This window comes from Eurytemora carolleeae, unplaced genomic scaffold (genome assembly GCF_000591075.1).
Source record: "Eurytemora carolleeae unplaced genomic scaffold, Eaff_2.0 scaffold15, whole genome shotgun sequence".
NCBI classification, from domain to species: domain Eukaryota; kingdom Metazoa; phylum Arthropoda; class Copepoda; order Calanoida; family Temoridae; genus Eurytemora; species Eurytemora carolleeae.
The window spans coordinates 476,324-498,447 of record NW_019396069.1 but is presented as its reverse complement, the minus strand read 5'-3'; the positions used below and the strand labels follow the sequence as shown (position 1 = coordinate 498,447).

Below are 22,124 nucleotides of genomic sequence, written 5' to 3'. Positions count from 1 at the left end.
AATATAGTTTTTTAGTCTTTGGTCATTAATTTTGACTCTTTTTGAGTCTTTTAAGTCAAAAAAAATTTTCGCCTGCGGCACGATTTTTTGTTCCTAATTATTCATTTTTTTGTTCCTAAAAAATCTTGCCTCCCCCCTCACTTAAATCCTGTATCCGCCCCTGTCGGAAGCCGGCATTTTCGTGACAATTTTGTATATATAAAAATTTGATTGTTGTTAGAAATATTATTTCATGGTGATTAGTCTTATCATTTTCTAATAATTACATTATCAATGGCCGAATTTTAAGAATTTGAGCGGCGGTTTAAATTTAAGTCGCGGTTTAAATATGATTTGTTCCACTTAAAATTGTATCAATGTTTCAAGATTTAAGCCGGCGCTAAATTTAAACCGGGTTTTGGCGGATTTAAACCGCGGCTCAAATTCTTTAAATTCCATCTCAAAATAGGAAACTCGGAAGTTTCCCATAACGATACTTTCTTCAATTTCCGGTTCAGGCTTTCTACAAATGTACTTAAATGTCTTTCTTCAGGTATGATAAATCCGTAATATAAATTAGGGTTTCCAATGCGCAATTGCACAATAATAGTGCAAAACCTGGTCTGTAGCTTGCTCATTTATCTGTACAAATTTAAAATTCATCTCGTCGAATGCCACATCAAGATATCGTATTGGAGGACAAACTAAACTATTTTCCAGTGTCTCTGCTGTTATGGATATTAGCAGAATAATACACATGTGCAAATTACAAAAAAATTGCGCATAATTGCGCTAAAACTTACCCCATATGTAGCCATAGCTTTGCATTTACTTAAAGGCTAGTTTAATCTTGTTTTTTAACTTTAAACATATTTTTTTACTGGTATTAAAGGCAATTTTTAACAAAATTTAATCAAACTTTTCTAAAATTAAATAAAACGCTACTGCGCATGGAAACCCTACTATAAATATAAGGGAGTTGGTTCAAAACAAGAACATATATTCCAAACGTGTTCCACAAAGCAGATTAGTCGAGAAGGCTTGAAAAGAACACATTAAAGGTTGAAGACCATATTCCAATAAATGTCGATAACCATTTCAAAGATCAAACCGTCTCTTAATTTTCTTGTTTCCCTGGACACCCTGTTGTATCATTTATTACAACCCAATAATAGCCAGACAAGAATTGGATCTTGAAGTACATCTTAATAAGCAGAGTCCAGTTAGGAACAGTGGAATAACTGACATATAGATGGCAGTGGCGACAAGGCGTTTCGGTGCAGGCAACAAACTCGCATTTCTAAAGAAAAATCGATAATTGTTTTAGATTAAAAGAAGCTAGGGGGTTAAAGCAAAAAAATGGGAAATTATATGTATTTTTTTTAATAATATTAAAAATGTCTTTCTAATGTATTGCAAGGAAGGAAGTTAGTAAAATTATCTCTTTTTAGGATTAAAAAACGTTGATAGCCTCCTCCTGGTAACTCATAAAAAGGTTTATGGAACTGTTGTAAATATGTGTCATAACTATTTTATTCAATTTTGATGGAATTTATAACACCCAATATTTCCCGTTGAAGGGTGATTAAGTGACTTTATCGCCCTACAACAGGGCGAAAAAGTAAATTTCAAATTTCATACCTAATTTTTCTCATTGTAGGGTGATAAAGTTACTTACTCACCCTGCAACAGGGTTATTAAGTAACTTTATCGACCTGTTTTAAATAATTTAAGTAAAATTGAAAAAAACTATATATGTTATCGTAATGGGTATCATGTGTGCGAAAAAGTTTTTACTGTGATTTAATTTTTCTAGTTTGTTTAGGCTCAAAATTAGAATCCCGGCAAACACTTGTTCGCACTTAATAATACCCATTATAATGACATAAATAGATACAAATGGACGTCTTTTGAAACTACGGCAACGGTCCTATAAATATTCGATAAAACGACTTAAACATTTATATTTTGATATTATGGTAAATAATTAAATACATATTAAGAAAAAATAGAAATATATATTAGCAACTAAATATTTGTCAGTTTTCCAGAAACTAAATTTTAGTAAACTGATATATTTTAAGATTTACAAAATCTTTATTATTATTATTATAATTTCAAAATTATTGTAATGTACAGCCGCTAAAAGTACGGCTGTCCAAGTAAACAAGAAAAAATCCAGTATTCTGTTCTTTTATGTACAGTATTCTGTTCTTTTATGTACAGTATTCAACAAAAAAGATTCCAAGAATAACAAAGTACTGCAAAGCTAAAAGGAAGAAAGATATACCTCTTGTAGGCAACTGTAATCTTTTTTAAAGTAAATGTTTTTTTTCATTAAAAGTTCTTCATCATAAGCTTTTTAAATATCATTCTTTGCCGAGGAATTGAGGTTTAAACTATAATACTGGTCTCAAACATTTAATAGCTAACCCTTTTATTTCGTGAACCTTTGATATTTAAAAATATGAATTCTGCTAAAGCAAGGTTTTAATAAAAATCCTTAAACCTGAATTGTGATTTTGAAACATATGATGTAGTTTTCATCCAAGCAATGATAATTAGTATACCCAGGGTCTCCTTCCCCTCTTCGTAATCCAGGGGGTTAAACTGGAAATCTGATCCACCATCCGTCTATATACAAAACTTTAAGGGACTGTGATTTAAAATGACCCTGGATGGAGACCAGGAAAAGGAGAATATAGAAGAATAAGAGGGATGGGTAAGGATAAAGATGGATTTGGAAGAATAAGAAGGATGGATGAGGATAAAGATGAACAAAGAAGAATCAGAAAATGGATAAGGATAATGATGGATTTAGAAGAATAAGAAGGATGGATAAGGATAAAGATGAATGTAGAAGAATTAGAAGGATGGATAAGGATAAATATGAATATAAAAGAATAAGAAGGATGGATATGGATAAAGATGAATATAGAAGAATAAGAAGGATGGATAAGGATAAAGATGAATATAGAAGAATAGAGGGATGGATAAGGATAAAGATGAATATAGAAGAATAAGAAGGATGGATAAGGATAAAGATGAATATAGAAGAATAAGAAGGATGGATAAGGATAAAGATGAAGAAAGGAACCTGTTGGATGAAAGTATTCTCCTTCTCTGAATGATATGTCCGGATGAGCTGAATGAACCAGAGTAGAGCAAGGATGATGGAGAGGGATGTATGAATAATTATCCAACCCTTCCACCAGGTACATGCTGAACAGAATAGAAGATACAGTGTGTTCCACTAAACATGAAAATTCAAAGACGTGCAAGTATAATCCGAGTGTGTTGTGCCGGCCTTTTTGTTTGACAGTAATGAAATTTTTAATTGTAAAAATCTAATAAAGGTCAGGTTACTAATTTGATATGGTACTTTATTATTTTTACCTGTTTTTTTTTACAAGGAATTTACATTTATCATACTTAGTTATCTTTTAATATTTTGTGAGACCGCGCAATGTATCAGAAAACAAGTGTTTATACGCTTCGAATCAGAGTATTAGACGAACCACGCCCCACCGGTGTACATTTGAATCTCCGAGCAGGGCCAACCTTTGCAGTCCTACTTCGGACTGTAATGCCTATTTACAATTACAATTACAACAGAGGAGCGTGGAACCGGAACCAAATATTGTTTGTCGTGAATCGGACATGTCACTGTATTAATAAAGGGTCACTCGAAATCACGTTTACAGTCTCTTGAAAGTAAAAAATTTGAAATTATGTTTGGTTATATACTTCTTTTCAACAACAAAATAATAAATGAGAGAGCTTTTCCTTTTTAGCATTGGTTGTATTTTCTGGGTTAAAAAAATTGCATATTCAGTAATCAAACTTGGTCATCTTTAAATTGTGATGTTGATTGGGACACCCTGGGTATAATACCTGATAGCTGGGGTTTGATTGCTACTATTGTGGAAAGGAAAGCTGGGACTAGAAATGTTGGAACCCACAAGCAAGCGTTATCATCATCTTTCAGGAGAGATATTGCAATTAAGAAAAAAATAACCATGATGGCGTTTATAGCTCGGAATAGAAAAAATTCGCAAGGTGAGTAGGTTGGAGGATATGTGGTGGAGGTAGACTCCTCCGATCCATCCTCTAGAGCCTCCATTATCCGCACTTTTCTCCGGGCACTGAATATATATTAAAATCAGTTTTATTCTGGGGGGGGGAGGGCCTATGGAGGCTCAGTCCCCCTTGCATCAATAAAATCTATAGTTTTTATTTTAACATATATTTTAATTGCGATTTGAGGGATTTCTTTAAAATCATTTTTAGTCCAAAATAGCCATCAAATGATAAAGTGTGTGAAATAAAAAGTTCTACGACTGGCAAGCTTTACGTGATATAGCAAACCTCTTAAAACATGTTAAAGGGAGTGTTCGCGAAAAATGAAAGGAGGTATAAGGCTTACGGCGAAAAATAAGAGCTTTAGATCGCTACTAATCTTCTTTTATCTGTTTCGTCTATAAGGAGAAAATTGTTAAAAACGGCTCATACCGAAGCAGCAGAAAAAATCGTTGTTTTAAGTGCATTATATGAAAAAGAAATAAAAAATATTATGAAATATCAACTGTATACAAATGCGTCAAAAAATAATCGATGGTAAGGTTTTAATATCTAAATATCTATATTTAATTATTTTTTTTACAATCCGAATCAAAAGCGATTATTTTTCGCCGTAAGCAAATACTCTCCTTTCATTTTTCACGAACACTCCCTTTAAACAGAACACCATGGTTGTTAATATTTTGCTTTCATTGTTAAGAAAAAATTTACTAGAAAAAAATCACAATTACACAATTTAAAATTAAAAAATTCGCTGTCTAATTCAATTGCATTGGGATGGTCCAAGTTATGGAAACTATTTATAAAAATTTACAACAAACGGATGTAGTTTCTTTTTAGCAAATTCCCTATGATCACTGCCAATTAGTTATAATTCCGAAAATTATATATATATACATAATGCTGTTTTAAAATGGATGAACAAATAACAATCCCTTTACACACTGACCTTATTCTAGCAGACCTCCTGATAGAAGAGGATGTTAGAACAGATTTCCCGTTGGTCATTTTATTCAAACATCTAGAATTTTCTTTAAAAGATGAAGAGCCACCGGATAAACCCTTTGGTATAGATTATAGAAGTCTCATTGGCGGGACGAGGTTTCCACAATTCTAAATTGGAAGATTCAAGTTTAATTCTGGAACAGGTAGGGGTTCCAATCAGAATTTTGTTGCGCGCAATGGTTGCTTCCGCTTGCGCCTTTTTATTTCGCGCAATTGCGCAATAATTGCCAACAAGGAAGCAATTATTCACGGAATTGCGCATAATTACGCGCAACGGAATTGCTTTTCCATCTAAAACTCAATATTTTTAACAGTGACTTTCAATTACAAATTTATGCAGCAGATACAAGAATGGAAATATATCTGTAGATTTTAAAATAATCGAGGCCCGAGTTTCACTTAAGTTTCAACAGTTTTAAAATTTTAAAGTTTCTTGTGGTTAAGCAGAAGCTACTAATGAACAATTTAATATGATACATTTTTCATTTGATTATATTGGATGAACATTAAAATTAAACTATTTTTGGTTAAAATTGTAAGGTTTGTTTAATCAAAATTAGATATTTTGCTACAGTAAGAACCTGAAAACTATGGTACTGAAAGTGTATTTGATGTCGTAACAAGCAAAAATAATTAATATTTATTTTATTTATTTAATAATTAATTGCATGTATTGTGTGCTATAAGGTTTTAGTTTAATATTTAAAAAAATTGAAACACAAACGTAAGGAAGTTGGACGGAATTGCGCGCAATTAAATTCACTTGCTTGCAAAGGCTCGCAATTGCGCGCAAGTAAAAACAATGTGCGTTGGAAACCCTAGGAACAGGGTATCCCAATGAAAATGAAATTGAAAGATGTCATAAAGATCATCTGTGATCTTTGATGACAAATTGTTTAAACAAATGCAAACGAAGAAAATTGATATGGTTTTAACGAGTTCCATCGTCAAAATCTGAAACCAATCGGTCAAGTTTTGATCGGACATACAAACAAACATAGAGAAAAACATAGATTACTAGTATATATATATAACGACGAATGTTTCTTGAAATTATGTTTTATTGTTAACAAGAGAAGCTTGTACCATGGACAGTGTTCGTATGTATAAAACCATGGGTTAGGATTAGTTGTAGACCCTTTCTATAGTATCCATATAGACCCGGAGTACATAGAGACCAAAGCTTTCTTTATAAATCAAACTTTCTGGTTCGAATTAATACAATTTGCAATTATTAATATTGAGAAATATACAGTGGTCACCAAAAAATGGAATGATTGACGTCTTATTTTTGCTTTTTATAAATAAAAAAACTGTTAGTCAAAACTGAATTTATTTGCAAATGTTTAAAATGTAAATTAATTCATGAAAGCTTCCTAGGCCTGATTCAAAGATAAAATGACGATCTTTGTTAAGTCCGACTCTTCCTTGACTTTGTTAGTGGGACATAGATTGTAGATAATTTCTTAGAATTTTTATATTTAAAATTTTAACGACACTAATTTATATGTCAATGTCGCATGTGTCATATGCAGGGAGTAAAGAATAGAAGGGAGATATAACTGACGCGGTTCGCCCTACCATATGGTATATGGTTATACATGCTTTGCAGACGGGTACTCCATCTATATATGAAATATTCAGAATAGGTTATTGTATACGCGGTAAATGTACATCAGACAAATATTTTATATACAAATGGAGTACCCGTCTGCAAAATATGGTAGGGCGAACCGCGTCAGTTATAACTCCCTTCTATTTCTTACTCCCTGGTCATGTGTCAATATCGCATCCGTTTAAGAATGTAAATTACGAAATTCGATAAAGCTTTCAATCAATCTTTTCCATTTACACCTAAACTTTCCTGTGTGCATTATTAACCTTTGATCTAGACATCCAATGTGAGCACTTTTGAACTAAGGAAATGAGAAACAATTCTTTATCCCTAAATTATAGTTATCTCTACAGCAGAGGCGGAAATAGTGGGGTTTATTGGGGGTTATTTACCCCCCCCCCTAGAGTCCTTGAGGTAATGAAAGTAGGTTTTTTGGCATTTAGCCGACTGCCTATTCGTAAACTCCGGCTCCTTCACTCACACACAACTGGTTATAATAAATCATATATTATAATAACTTATATTTTTGTAGGTCAACAATTGAACTTAGTTAACTTCAATCTTCAATTATATTTTTGTCTGAGCCTGCAGCTTAGACTCTGAATCTGCTGATTATTATTTTTCCCGTAGCTTTAAAATTTTATTGTAAAATAAAAATAAAACAAATCGTTGTTTCTGTCCCAGAGAACGCTTTTTTCTCAGAATATTATATCAATACCTAATTAAAAACTACCTGAAAAAAATGCAGTCTCTTAATTGCATTGGATTTAGCTTTCATGTCTCAAGTTATCCGATTTTAAGAGAATAAGAACAGAATTTAAAAAACTATTTTATTATGTAAGGTATATATATATAGATTCAATATGCATTCATAGTATTACAATGGGTGCTGGGTTTTGATGTCCCCAGAACAAAAAATCACAATAAAATTTAACAGAATAGATTTTCACCGATGTAAATTTTACATTTGTTACAGGTAATAATACTTGTATTTTACATTTAAATTTTCTCAAATTTTTTCGCTTTAACTTTTTTCAAAAATAATGTAAGAGCCGAAGAGGCTGCAAGCTCGAAAACTAAACCATTGAGGTATCCATTCATTTAGAGTTAAAATCTCAACCAAATTCTAAAAACAAAAAAATGGTTTGTGAAAAATTGTCTCGAGGTGTTTTGATAATTAAAAAATAATTCACAAACATTTCAGGAACTACTCAAAGGTATATATATTTTTTTAGAAAAGAAAAAAACGATGTTGTGCCACCGTTACAAAAAATCCTTATTATAAAGAGGTATTTTGCCAACAAACCGCAACCATAAATTGAATGGGGTAATCGGCAAAGGATGGATTAAGATATTTCTCAACAAAGAAGATGGTGAGTGTTTGGCAATATAATGGTTAAAGATTAGATTCACAAGGGTTGTCTGCATCAAATAAAATAAAGAGTGTTCTGCAATATAAAGGTTTAGAGGTTATCTGTAACAGATTTTAAACTGTCTCATGACTTTGCGTCGATAAGTTAAATATGGTGCTCTGCAATAGGTTTAAGAGGTATTCAGCAAAATAGCTGATGTTGGTCAGGCTATCAGAATAAAAATTCTGCCCATTAGAAGAAATCTTCCAATTAGGAGGGAAATCTTTCAATAAGATGGGGAAATCTGCGAATTAAGGGGTAAAACCAGCCAATTTGGAGTAAAAATCTGCCTACTTCAAAACTGGAAAAACCCTGCCGATTTGGAGCGAAAACCTGCAACTTCAGAGGTAAAAATCTGCCAATTGAAAAGGAAAAAACATGCCAATTCGAGGGGGAAATCTGCCAATAAGAAGAGAAAATCTGCCCATTAAATAAAATAAAATCCAAAAAATCCAGCTTGGATCTAAACCTGACAGCTGCCAATTAAACACTGTCATGAACATTTCTACAAAATGGCAGCAGTATAGAGAGGATACTAAGGAAAACAACAGAATAAAGAGAGATTATCTCCAAAACAGAAAAATGAAGGGAGCCTCACAGAAAGCAGAATAAAAGGGGATTATCTCCAAAACAGAAAGATGAAGGGAGCCTGCTAGAAAACAGAATAAAGGGGGATTATCTCCAAAACAGAAAAATAAAGGGAGCCTGCTAGAAAACAGAATAAAGGGGGATTATCTCCAAAACAGAAAAATGAAGGGAGCCTGCCAGAAAGCAGAATAAAGGGGGATTATCTCCAAAACGAAAAATGAAGGGAGCCTGCTAGAAAACAGAATAAAGGGGGATTTTCTCCAAAACTGAAAAATGAAGGGAGCCTGCAAGAAAACAGAATAAAGGGGGATTATCTCCAAAACAGAAAAATGAAGGGAGCCTGCAAGTAAACAGAATCAGCACAATTTTGTGACAATAAGTTGCGTAAAGGTACTAGAATAATGAATACTCAATTAAAATAAACTTTTTTCGTAAAATTTAAAGAAATAACTTGTTTTAGGTTTCATCAATGGCACCAATTGACAAGAAAGTTAACAGTCTTTTAAAAAAAATATGCTCAATATTTTTATTGGGACTATTTTTTACCATTGTAAAACGAACACAGTCGTTTTTATTTTGTAACCAAAGAAACAGTTTAATAAAATCTCAACAATAACAACGATTACTTTTAGAATCATTTTAATGTACATAACAATATGGTGTATGATTGTGTACAACCGGCTTCGAAGTGAACTACTTTTTGCAGTGCATAATTTGTACACGGGAATAAATCTTTCATTATATATTACTGGTAGTCTCAAAACAATAGTTCAATAATTTTCTCCGGAATTTGCTCATAATCTCTAAGAAGTAAATCAAAATCTAAAAACATTTTTAAATTGGATTAAGTTGTGCCATAATTGCATCTTTATCTTGAAATCCTTGCTTGAAGTCAGATGACCCCATGATGAAGAAATCCTGTAATGGATTCGATGCTACATCTTTCAGTTTTATATCAGTGCTATAGCAGGTTAAGCTCAGTTGGGTTAGCATGTGGGGAAACTATAGGTTTGAAGGGGATTGGGGAAATGCCCTCTCATCCTTCTGGTTTCTTTAGTCTCTGTCCTACCCAGGAGGAAGATGGGAGAAGAGACGAAAGGACTCTCGGATGATGGGCCTAAAAAAAGTTATTATTGTCAAAATGAATTTGTAAATTAGAAAAATTATTTCAAAAACAAGCATTCAAAGAACTAATGGTTTGCGTTCCTAACCGCCGAAAACGTATCCATGGGAAAGTATTTAGAATAGATTAAGAAAGCTTGCAATTCTGAGCTTTTTCGCTAAGATTTTCAAAATAATGTAACCATGGCAAAGATTGTCACTTCATTGACCTTTTCAATTATTTTGAATAGGGGGGGGGGGAAATTAATTATTCCAAGGGTAAAAAGTTTGCATCAGGGGGGAAAAACTTACCACGTATTATCCAAAGATTTTCAATTTTTTGTAATTCTTTTTTAATGCTTATTGCTTACCCAAACCTTTTCTTTATGTCTCCCTAAAAATATTTTTTCCCCAAAAAATATAAAACTCTAAAAAAATGTCCGCATCAAGCAAACAAAAGTAAATTGTGGGGAAAATATGATTTTATAAAAAATATATTCACTCCTGTTTTTCGGGAAAGAAAATATTTAACAAAATATTCACCCGTGCACCGCCCCCCCCCCCCCCCCCCCCTCTACTATCTGGAAAATGATCCCACTGCACCTGACGTCCTCTGCCTGGTTAACAATATTCTCTAGGAATGGGACCAGTTTCATCAGTTCATTGTCAGATTTATCCACAAACCAGGATTCTATAGGGATACCGTTCTCCAGCTGGTAACCAAAGGCCTAGAATAATATTTTTTTACATTGCTGAAAATCAAGGTTTAATAAAATTCAACATCACGCAACCTCATACGATCGATCTCGAGTTGGTTAAAAAATAAAAAATAAAACTTTTCTTAAAAAGTAAGTTAGAGACTTCACGCTACAGAAAGAAACTGAAATCTGCAGGGAGGGAGGGGGTGCATTTTTCTTACCACCCTTGTAGAAACCTGAGGAGAGTTTAACGATTTCAAGAAAATATCTAATCGTGTACGAACCTGAGGAGAGTTTAACGATTTCAAGAAAATATCTAATCGTGTACGAACCTGAGGAGAGTATAACGATTTCAAGAAAATATCTAATCTTGTACGAACCTGAGGAGAGTATAACGATTTCAAGAAAATTTCTAATCTTGTACGAACCTGAGGAGAGTATAAAGATTTCAAGAAAATATCTAATCTTGTACGAACCTGAGTAGAGTTTAACGATTTCAAGAAAATATCTAATCTTGTACGAACCTGAGGAGAGTATAACGATTTCAAGAAAATTTCTAATCTTGTACGAACCTGAGTAGAGTTTAACGATTTCAAGAAAATATCTAATCTTGTACGAACCTGAGTAGAGTTTAACGATTCAAGAAAATATCTAATCTTGTACAAACCTGAGGAGAGTTTAACGATTTCAAGAAAATATCTAATCTTGTAAAAACCAGAGGAGAGTTTAACGATTTCAAGAAAATATCTAATCTTGTACGAACCTGAGGAGAGTTTAACGATTTCAAGAAAATATCTAATCTTGTACGAACCTGAGGAGAGTTATCAATTATAATCGTCTTTCTTAGATCCCGCCCCAGTATATTCAAATCCTAAAAATTAAAAGAAATAATAATATTAATTTCAATGATATTTTTATTTTTTTTTTAATTATAAAGAAAGACAATTAGCTACGGTAAAAATACAAAGATTATGATGATGATAAATACAATTATGATAATAATGTGATAATGTTAATAATGTTTATGATTATGATGATTATGATAATGAAACAGATAATATAAACTATGATAAAAGTGATGGGACCAACAGTGTAACAATTGAGATGCTAATAATAATAATAATGATAATGATGATGATGGTAAAAATGATAATAATAATGATAATAAAGATAAATGTAATGGTGCAAAGAATTTTGAGAATGATCATAATGATGGAAATGATAAAAATTATAATAATAATGATAGTGATGACGACGTTAAAAGTTAAGGTACCGATTAAAAGGATAACAGTGATGATAATTATAAAGAAAATGACGGTGATAATATTGATGATAATGATGATGATTAAAATGTATAATGATGTCTAACCTTAATATAGTTCCCGTTAACACAAACACAATGTTCTCTGAAGAGTCTGTATTTAATAAAAGTACGACCAGGATCCAGTAAATTCATTAATTTATCTGCGTAAACCTGAACAATACAATGTTCTCTGAAGAGTCTGTATCTAATGAAAGTACGACCAGGATCCAATAAATTCATTAATTTATCTACGTAAACCTGAACAATACAATGTTCTCTGAAGAGTCTGTATCTAATGAAAGTACGACCAGGATCCAGTAAATTCATTAATTTATCTGCGTAAACCTGAACAACACAATGTTCTCTGAAGAGTCTGTATCTAATGAAAGTACGACCAGGATCCAGTAAATTCATTAATTTATCTGCGTAAACCTGAACAACACAATGTTCTCTGAAGAGTCTGTATCTAATGAAAGTACGACCAGGATCCAATAAATTCATTAATTTATCTGCGTAAACCTGAACAACACAATGTTCTCTGAAGAGTCTGTATTTAATAAAAGTACGACCAGGATCCAGTAAATTCATTAATTTATCTGCGTAAACCTGAACAATACAATTTTCTCTGAAGAGTCTGTATTTGAGAAAAGTACGACCAGGATCCAGTAAATTCATTAATTCATTAATTTTTGAAAAAATTGTTTATAACTATGTAGTTTAGAATTTAGAAAGAAAAACTCCCCTAACCAAAAAATGGGGATAGTTATCCTAGACATTTTGAATCCCCCCCCCCCATATCTGGTGGTTGCGTGAGTGATTTAAAATATCTTAACTTTCAAAAAAACCGGTTTATTCAAAACAAAATTAAACCTAGATACGTATTACGTAAATATCAACGTCTATGAAATATTGCAAGTTGCAAAATATAAACCAAAAATATATTTTATGACATAAAAAAACTAATGATTTTGATTTTTTCTCAGTAAAAAAAAACAGAAATAAAAATTTCATAAAAGTACATTTTATCACTTTAAAGACAAAGCTGGGTTGCCAAACTAGTTTAAAAAAATTTATAGCAACTTCTTAAAATTCATTTTTAATCAAATTGTATTTATTATAACCCTGTTCCCAGGAAATGGATAAAAATTGCAAGAATTTCCTATAAAAATGCACTTCCAGTAAAATGAGGGAGTGTGCCCATGTGTACTGAAAACAGGTTTAATTCTTTACCGTTATCTACTAGTAATCATTAAACACACCTACATCTACAATCCACATTTCGAAAACGTAAAAAAAAAACTATTTTTCTTCATCAATGCAGGCTTCTTCAACTATAAACTCATAATTTTATAAATAAATCAAAAAATAAATCAAACATTCCCAGGAATTGGGACATAAAACAGGACACATCGTGCAAGCTCATTTGTTCGAATTACCAACCTTTTTACTCGCTGTGAAGAGAATTAGCTCGAAATGTTTGGAAACTCTCTCCAAGAACTCGGAGAAATGCGGCCTAGTTCTTACAAACACCTTAAAACAAAACATTAAAAAAAATTCCAGTGGCCGAATTTAAAGAATTTAAGCGACGGTTTAAATTTAAGCCGCGGCTTAAATATGGTTGGTTCCACTAATAATTGTGTCAAATGTTTCAGGATTTAAGCCGGCGCTTAATTTAAACCGGGTTTTGGCAGATTTAAACCGCGGCTCAAATTCTTTAAATTCCATCTCTGTCCAGTTTTTGTTTACGGAACTGTTACCAACCTAGTCACTTAATCTATGTTTATAAAACTATATAAAATAGTAACCACGGTTTGTCTCTTTGTTTGTATAATCGATTATAACTCTTAACCCCCCTTGACGGATTTGACTCAAATTTTGATTAGTGAACTCGGTGGAACCCCAACAATGTTCTAAGCCTGGTTTAAAAATTCGAGGTTTCTTAAGTTGACTTTTATGGAAAAGGTTTAGTTTCCAGACAAAGCTGGGTTTCGAGGCTAGTACCTGATATTCTTGGTTCTGGAAGAAGACAGGGAAGGATAGAGTGGCATCTTCAAGCTGCTGAAGTGAACAGTGAACTAACGTTTCATCAAGATCCAAAACTAAACATAGATGAATAAAGATTAATCAATATTCATAGATTCTTCACGTAGAAATGTTTAAGCCGACCCTGTGTAAACAGATAAAGTAAAATTGAACCAAATTTGCGATCAAAACTAGCTTTGAAGTTTACACTAAGTGCCAAAAGCGAACACAAAGTCTGGTTATTCAAATTTAGTTTCTGTTTTGCTTCCGTCAGATAAGGAAGGTAATATATTTCATATTTCAAAACGCTAAGTATATATTCGGTAAATATGGCTAGCAAGGTAAAAAAAATTTCAAGTAAGAGGATTGAAATTATTTTTTTCCGCCCTCGACAACTTAAAAGAAAAAAACTTAAAAAATATCAAAATAATGTACTGCAGACTGCAGAGGAAGGCGTAGCTGTAAAAAGAAAGTGAAGAAAAAAGTCTTAATTTGATCTAAACACCGATATTTGTCGGAATTCTCCAGTTCTTCAAGTTCGGACCGTATAATGATATTAAATCACTTCCACCTCGGCCCCACCCCACCGAAACTAGAACAAACTGAATCTATGAAGGATTCTCTAGACAAAAGTTAGACGCAATTTTATCCAGTTTTGTTTAGGTTTACTAATTATCTAGTTGGAAAGTAAATTATTCTGAGATATAGTTCAGAGTAACTTATGCACTGATCAGTGATCCAATGATATTCAAGACCCCCCCCCCATGAGCGTGGAAACGACTTTTAATTCTCTTGCGCAAAAATAAAAAATGGGATATCATAAGGCAAGATTTTTCATTCTTTTTGATACTTCTCAGCCAACATACATTTACCTTACCATACAAATTAATAATCTTCCCCAATTCAGTAAATTAAGTTAAATTAAGTTAAATTAAGTTAAAGTAAGTTAAATTAAGTTAAATTAAGTTAAATTAAGTTAAATTAAGTTAATTGTTAAAGATAAAACTATTTTTTTAATTTGGCCACGTAAGGGCATAAAATATGGATGGACCAAAGTATTGCAATGATTATATCATGTTGGAATATTCGAACCAATGAGAATAATGTCAAACTTTATTTAGGTAATGGCTAACCTTTGCGATATAAAATAAATAGCAAGATATTCGGCATATCTCTGCCTATAATTTTCCCATTGAACCACCCGGAAAATTTTATGGTTTTCAATATAGCTAACCAAAAAGATTGAAGGTCTATAAACTCGGAACTATTTGCGGCATTCTACACCAGGAATATCTGAAAATGCGCGTGAAAAAGGTGAATATTTTTAAAGACATTAAACTTGAAATCTTTATTCAATTGAAACTTTTTTTCGAATTACAAAAATTTTATATTTCATTTATGCCCTAACGTGGTCCGTTTCTTAAAAATAGTTTTATCTGGGAGGATTAGACACTTAAGAAAAACAATATTGGAAGGACGAGGATTTTCAGGTGGCTCGGACGAGAAAATGAGAATGTGGCTCGGACGAGAAATTGTTGTGGTTGGCCTTCCTCCCCTTGTTCAACCCCTACACACATTTTTAAAAACCTAAAATCTGGGGGGGAAATTTTTAATCTAAGAAAATAAACGCCCCTGCATTGATCACTACTAAATATTAGGCTTTTTGGATTTATCTAATTAAACCAAAATATCAAATTCTTGACAAATTATCGGTTTAACAAGAAAAAATAAACGTCCAAGTAAATGAGTGCAAAAGCAAAAATTTGATTAATTTGTATGTTATGCTTTATGCAAATTGCAAATCAAGCAAAAATGTTCTAGATATGTAGATTATTTGACTTAAGGCGCAGAGACAATCAAATATAAGTCATATAACCTAAAAATCAAGTCATTTTTTTGTTATTGCATTAATTATTATTTTCTATACCGTTTTGTTTGACAAAAATGGGTAATTAGGACTTATTTTCTTCATAGGACGGGTCCAGGATTAGAATCCGGATCTAAGATGGATCCTAATTTCTCTACCTACCTAGAGAAAACTGTGGACTAGATCTTGTTTTTAAGGGTAGAGCAGGACACCTAGATCTCATTTCTGGTGTAAGAGGAGGCAGGTTCTTAATGAACACGTAGGGATCGAAGGCTGGCTCCACCTCCTCCTCCTGCCTCGTGTACCGGCTCATCTGGTAACCACGCCCACTGTACTGTTCAGATACATGCGAACTGTACTCCTAAACATTAGATACATGAGAACTGTACTCCTAAACATTAGATACAACTGTACTCCCTAAACATTAGATACTTGAGAACTGTACTCCTAAACATTAGATACTTGAGAACTGTACTCCTAAACATTAGATACATGAGAACTGTACTCCTAAACATTAGATACTTGAGAACTGTACTCCTAAACATTAGATACTTGAGAACTGTACTGCTAAACATTAGATACATGAGAACTGTACTCCCTAAACATTAGATATATGAGAACTGTACTTCTAAACATTAGATACATAAGAACGGTACTCCTAAACATTAGATACATGAGAACTGTACTCCTAAACATTAGATACATGAGAACTGTACTCCTAAACGTTAGATACATGAGAACTGTACTGCTAAACATTAGATACATGAGAACTGTACTCCCTAAACATTAGATATATGAGAACTGTACTCCTAAACATTAGATACATGAGAACTGTACTCCCTAAACATTAGATATATGAGAACTGTACTTCTAAACATTAGATACATGAGAACTGTACTCCTAAACATTAGATAATTGAGAACTGTACTGCTAAACATTAAATACATGAGAACTGTACTCCCTAAACATTAGATAAATGAGAACTGTACTCCTAAACATTAGATACATGAGAACTGTACTCCTAAACATTAGATACTTGAGAACTGCACTCCTAAACATTAGATACATGAAAACTGTACTCCTGAACATTAGATAAATGAGAAATGTACTCCTAAACATTAGATAAATGATAACTGTACTCCTAAACATTAGATAAATGAGAACTGTACTCCTAAACATTAGATAAATGAGAACTGTACTCCTAAAAGCATTAGATATTGCCAAATGCTCGAAACAGACAAAATTTCATAAAAGAACTTTGCAGTTAAGGTAATGATATTGGAACATTTTTTTATAACATTTTTGCGGTAAGAGATTATTAAAACGTCCTAAACTCTGTGTGGTCCATTAAGTTAAGGCATAAGAACGACTAATAAATTTGTCGGTGATAATTTATCATACATTAAGTAAATCTTGGAAGAAATTATTTAAAACCCGGATCCGACTCCATTGTTTTGAAGGCGGATGCAGAATCCGCATGAAATCTGCATCAAAATGAAATAGATCCTCAGCACTGTAAAGTGTAAAAACCCTTAGTACAGAGCAAAGGTTTAGTAATACAATAAAAATTTGTCAAGAAACACAACTGTAGGCATTATTGCTTTGAATCTATGTGCGCTTTGACATTGGAAATTCCCCACCCCCTGAATAATAGGGGGGTGGGGTAGTTTCAGCGCGGTTTATATGAAAAAGTAATGAAAAAACAAACAAATTAAAATCAGCTTTTTAAACTTCTTGCCTAGTCGCAAATCTAGTTTTCATGTCCAAAAACCGACAAACGGTTTTCAATTTAGGCTCTTGAAACACCCAGTACTTTTTATACTTGAAATAACATCTCATAACAATTCACAATAATTTATACAAAAATAAAAAATAAACATTCAACGAATAAACAAAAGTTGAAAAATAGAAACCACACGAAAGCTACGTTATTATAACATATTATATAACGTCTGATTCTTGCATAGTAAGACAATGTCCCATTTACAAGAAATATTGGAAAACAATTTATGTTGCAACAATTTTTCTTCAGTGATACAGACTTTAGAGTGGGTCAAAAAGATCTACAAAGTTCTGAATAATCCAGTATACCACTTAAAAAACATAAATTCCAAAACAAACGAACAGTTTAATTGCTTTCATACCAAAAGAGCATATTATGAATCAGAAAGGAAAGTAAAATGCAGCCTTATAAATCGTTATAAATCAAATTTGTTTGCATCATAAAACATCCCCCATAATTCCATAAACAAACCAAATAATAAGCATTTTCTAAAAAGGTTAAAAAAGATTCAATTGCTAAGCTTCTAAAATCATTTCTCGACGGTGGCGTGGGGGGGGGGGGTTTAACCCTCGAATTTTACCTGTGCTGATCTAAAGGTTTGAGGTTGAACAGCAGAATAGACTAGATCTATGGGTTGATGATCTCCCCCATCCACCTCATCCTTTTCCTCCTCTCCACCAGGGCACAGTCCGTCCCGGTAAACAGGGTACACGGGCTGCTCGGCAGGGTACATGTTCTCTTTATGTACATAGAGCGAACTCTCATCTGACTGGTACAACCCGTTGTCTGTTGTACTGTAAAGCAGGCTGGATGTATTGTACACTGTTGAACTTGTTTGTTGTAAAGAACAGAAGAATTTGACTGCTTCATCGCTACATGCTGACATCCAATCCTAAACGTATTTAAAACCGTCAACAAACTTAAATCCTATCAAACTATAAATCAAACTGACAAATAAAAATTGTATGTAATTATATTAGTTAATCACGTTTATCAAAAAAAGGAAGGGCACAAGTATAACTAAATACCAAGAAAACTGGCTATAATAAAATTATAAAAATTCAGTTAATGAAAAAAAATGGGGGTGGGAGAGAGGTCATGAATTTTCGAGAAAAGGAGGCTGCACATATAAATATTTTTTTCTTTTACGCTGAGATAGTAAGATCCGTTTTCCTAAAACTTCATGATTAAAAAATTATTTAACCCGATCTTGATATGAGATGTATATAAATCCCGTGGTATTCACTGCAAACTGACAAGAAGGAAAAGGTCAAATTTATGCAACATTACTGATGACTTTGTCTTTTTCTAGCTTTGATTTTACGCATATGTGTGAAAAATGCACATTTATCTGAGCTGAAAACTTTAGAATGGTGAATATTCAGATCAATGCTTGATCTCCTCATTTTCTTCATCTTCAGATTAAATATAATATTGCCTGTCTCTCCTCATGTTTTGAATCTCAAGATTAATTAACAGATCCAGGATAAAGGATATCCCGTTCTAAAGTTTTCAGCTCTGGTTACATATGAAAAAATCAAAACATTTTGGTTCATCTCAATGCTTCTTGAATAGGAGAAGTTATGATTAAAAACATCTAAGATTTCTATTGCAATTCAATTTACTTCAGTTTACTGTGTTTTGTACCTGATCGATCTCTGCTACGGTTTGGCAGAGCTGACCCAGTTGACCGACAGGCGAGGAGAGGTCAGAGGAGCTCATCTCACCACCAACCAAACTATCCACTAAACATTATCATTTATTAGACTTTTTATCGGGATTGTTCACGCCATTTTAAATAATCCTTCGCAACATCTATCAATCTATTATGACGCGTCTGCATTCAGAACCCTCTAGAGGCCACAGAAACCCATCCATCAGGCAGATCCCGTTTGTATACAGTTGTATACGGCCAAGATCGGCTGTTAGCAAAGCATCGTGCAATGGTATATATGAAGTCTCGAAATGGTAGGTTCAGTTTTAATTCACAATCAAGGACCAACCCCCCCCCCCCCATGAGCGTGGAAACGACTTTTAATTCTCTTGCGCAAAAATAAAAAATGGGATATCATAAGGCAAGATTTTTCATTCTTTTTGATACTTCTCAGCCAACATACATTTACCTTACCATACAAATTAATAATCTTCCCCAATTCAGTAAATTAAGTTAAATTAAGTTAAATTAAGTTAAAGTAAGTTAAATTAAGTTAAATTAAGTTAAATTAAGTTAAATTAAGTTAATTGTTAAAGATAAAACTATTTTTTTAATTTGGCCACGTAAGGGCATAAAATATGGATGGACCAAAGTATTGCAATGATTATATCATGTTGGAATATTCGAACCAATGAGAATAATGTCAAACTTTATTTAGGTAATGGCTAACCTTTGCGATATAAAATAAATAGCAAGATATTCGGCATATCTCTGCCTATAATTTTCCCATTGAACCACCCGGAAAATTTTATGGTTTTCAATATAGCTAACCAAAAAGATTGAAGGTCTATAAACTCGGAACTATTTGCGGCATTCTACACCAGGAATATCTGAAAATGCGCGTGAAAAAGGTGAATATTTTTAAAGACATTAAACTTGAAATCTTTATTCAATTGAAACTTTTTTTCGAATTACAAAAATTTTATATTTCATTTATGCCCTAACGTGGTCCGTTTCTTAAAAATAGTTTTATCTGGGAGGATTAGACACTTAAGAAAAACAATATTGGAAGGACGAGGATTTTTCCCCCCCCACCACTTAAAAGTGATGTTTAATAACCACTTTAAACCTCCTGTTCAAATCTGATGAGTGCCCCACCTGTTTGAGATAAGCAAATATCTTCATCACTATCACTCTGCTGATCCGGGGAATCACTTCCTCCACTCTTATTTCGGTGATTTCGTCCTAAGAAGAAAAATAAAAAAACTCTTCAAAATATTTAAATATATCTAGAGCTGTTATTTTCGAAACATTCAGAATAATTTTAGCTGCAACTGCAAATTTTTCATTTTCAACCCGTTTTACAAATAAGTCTTACCCTGTGGCATATTGTTGTGCTGACTGCTGGAAAACCCGGTTTCACTATCAGACGAAGTTTCTTCATAAGCTTTCACCGCCGGCGGTTTTTTGTAAACCGTTATACATTTAGTTCTGGCCCGACCTATAACAATTATTTCTAATTAAACAAAAAAACTTTTCTAGTTTTTCAGCTTCAATGATGTTTAAAATTCTGTTTTTTTCTTCCCAAAGTGAAATGCCAATTAAGAGTCATGTACCTTCAAAAATAGATTTCTCGAATCTTCTCTACACCTTTAATCTGACTGTTCTCAGTGAAAAGTCTATTGCCAAGCTTAAAGGGACTGTTAACGGAGTTATCGGACGTTATTTCCAGTGAAGAAATCTTCCTCATTGTAGCTCAGATAATGGGTTAAAGAAAATAGGCAAGAAATTTTAAAGGAGACCGTTGCGAATAGGGCCCGCAACTCTTTTCATATGGGATCAATTAAATTACGTGGATAGTCCCTTTAAAATTAAAGTTCACATACCTCTAAATTTTGTTCGACTAGATTTCAATCTTGGCTCAAGGATGGGCTTCTTGTTGGATCTCAGTGTTCGAAATACCTTGACAATTAGAAGTTGATTTCACAACAAGACAGATTAACAGATTAACAAGACAGGGTTACGGGATATATATTCTGAAGAATTAACCACCCCTCCCAGGGAATGGGAAAACTCGAAGTTTAGGGAAATATTTTTCTTCTTTGGACACTGTTGACATAAAAATCAATTTATTTGGCCATGAAGATTGAAAAGTCCTAATTCAACCATGAACACCTCTACGAGAGGAGGTGAATATGAGAAGGGGGGAGGGTAATTTTCAACAGAATAGGTACATGGTCGTGATTGATATTCATGCATTTTCTTAAATCCTATCATCGATATCAAGGACAAATATCATAATCCGTACATGGATATTTCTTTGTAAATTAAATCACCTTCGGACTTTCTTTATGCAAATGTGTTCGGCGACGTGTCATTTTGAAGCTAATTTTAGACATAGCATAATCTGAAAAAGTAAAATTAACTAAAAGTATGAAATGGTCTATGATGAATCCTTAATACAACCTTATTTGCACAGATCAGGGACGGATACAAAGATTAATTAGGAGGGAAATCTTCAAATTGTTGAAGATTTGTTAATCCCTATAATCATAAGTTCCAATTTTCTACCCGGTTCCAATGCCGAAGACAACCCAAATTGCAAATATCAAGAACGAAATGCTTTAACTAGTTGTACCCTGAACTGTTGCTTTGTTCGAATCAACTGACACGGGGGGTTAGTGAAGGCTTGGTTAAACTGGTTTAAATATAATCTAACCCAAAAATCTAGAATGTGACACTACCTACACAAACCAGTAGAAATCAGACATAATCCCTCTTCACCTCTTTTTCATTGTATACAAATTTTTAAAAGTTGTGACCGCAGACACGTACCTATGTGAAGGGGGAGGGGGTCGTAACTGTTGGTGGTGGGTAGCCCCCCCCTTGGTGTATTTTCAATGATGAAATTTTGAAAATCTTATAAAAATCCCTATTACTCTCAAGCAGTTTAACTGGACAAGCACACGTGGAGTGTCACACCCCTATCGGATAACACACTAAAGAAATTTAATAAT

General features: G+C 33.1%; 2 protein-coding genes across 5 annotated transcripts; both read right to left on the bottom strand.

Moving 5' to 3' along the window:
- Positions 1–937: 937 nt before the first annotated feature.
- LOC111711833 (transmembrane protein 220) lies at positions 938–5,189 on the bottom strand. Its single transcript, XM_023486296.1, has 5 exons — positions 5,009–5,189; positions 3,874–4,124; positions 3,077–3,201; positions 2,489–2,613; positions 938–1,279 (listed from the first exon to the last, which is right to left on the bottom strand). The coding sequence occupies exons 1-5, from the start codon at positions 5,065–5,067 to the stop codon at positions 1,138–1,140; spliced, it is 702 nt and encodes a 233-aa protein (XP_023342064.1). The 5' UTR covers positions 5,068–5,189; the 3' UTR covers positions 938–1,137.
- Positions 5,190–7,495: 2,306 nt separating this feature from the next.
- LOC111711644 (uncharacterized) lies at positions 7,496–21,546 on the bottom strand. 4 transcript variants are annotated; one of them, XR_002767297.1, is made up of 14 exons: positions 21,444–21,546; positions 20,994–21,069; positions 20,486–20,608; positions 20,266–20,352; positions 19,101–19,198; positions 18,034–18,345; positions 15,833–16,031; positions 13,783–13,880; positions 13,222–13,311; positions 11,848–12,387; positions 11,290–11,349; positions 10,384–10,508; positions 9,226–9,796; positions 7,496–7,805 (listed from the first exon to the last, which is right to left on the bottom strand). XR_002767297.1 is itself a non-coding variant. In XM_023486039.1 (13 exons), the coding sequence occupies exons 1-13, from the start codon at positions 21,504–21,506 to the stop codon at positions 9,745–9,747; spliced, it is 1,923 nt and encodes a 640-aa protein (XP_023341807.1). In that variant the 5' UTR covers positions 21,507–21,546; the 3' UTR covers positions 7,496–9,744. The 4 variants fall into 4 exon arrangements, 1 of the variants encoding a protein (XP_023341807.1); XR_002767298.1 differs by having other exon boundaries at positions 7,496–8,153; positions 9,306–9,796; XR_002767300.1 differs by having other exon boundaries at positions 7,496–8,127; positions 9,306–9,796.
- Positions 21,547–22,124: the final 578 nt, after the last annotated feature.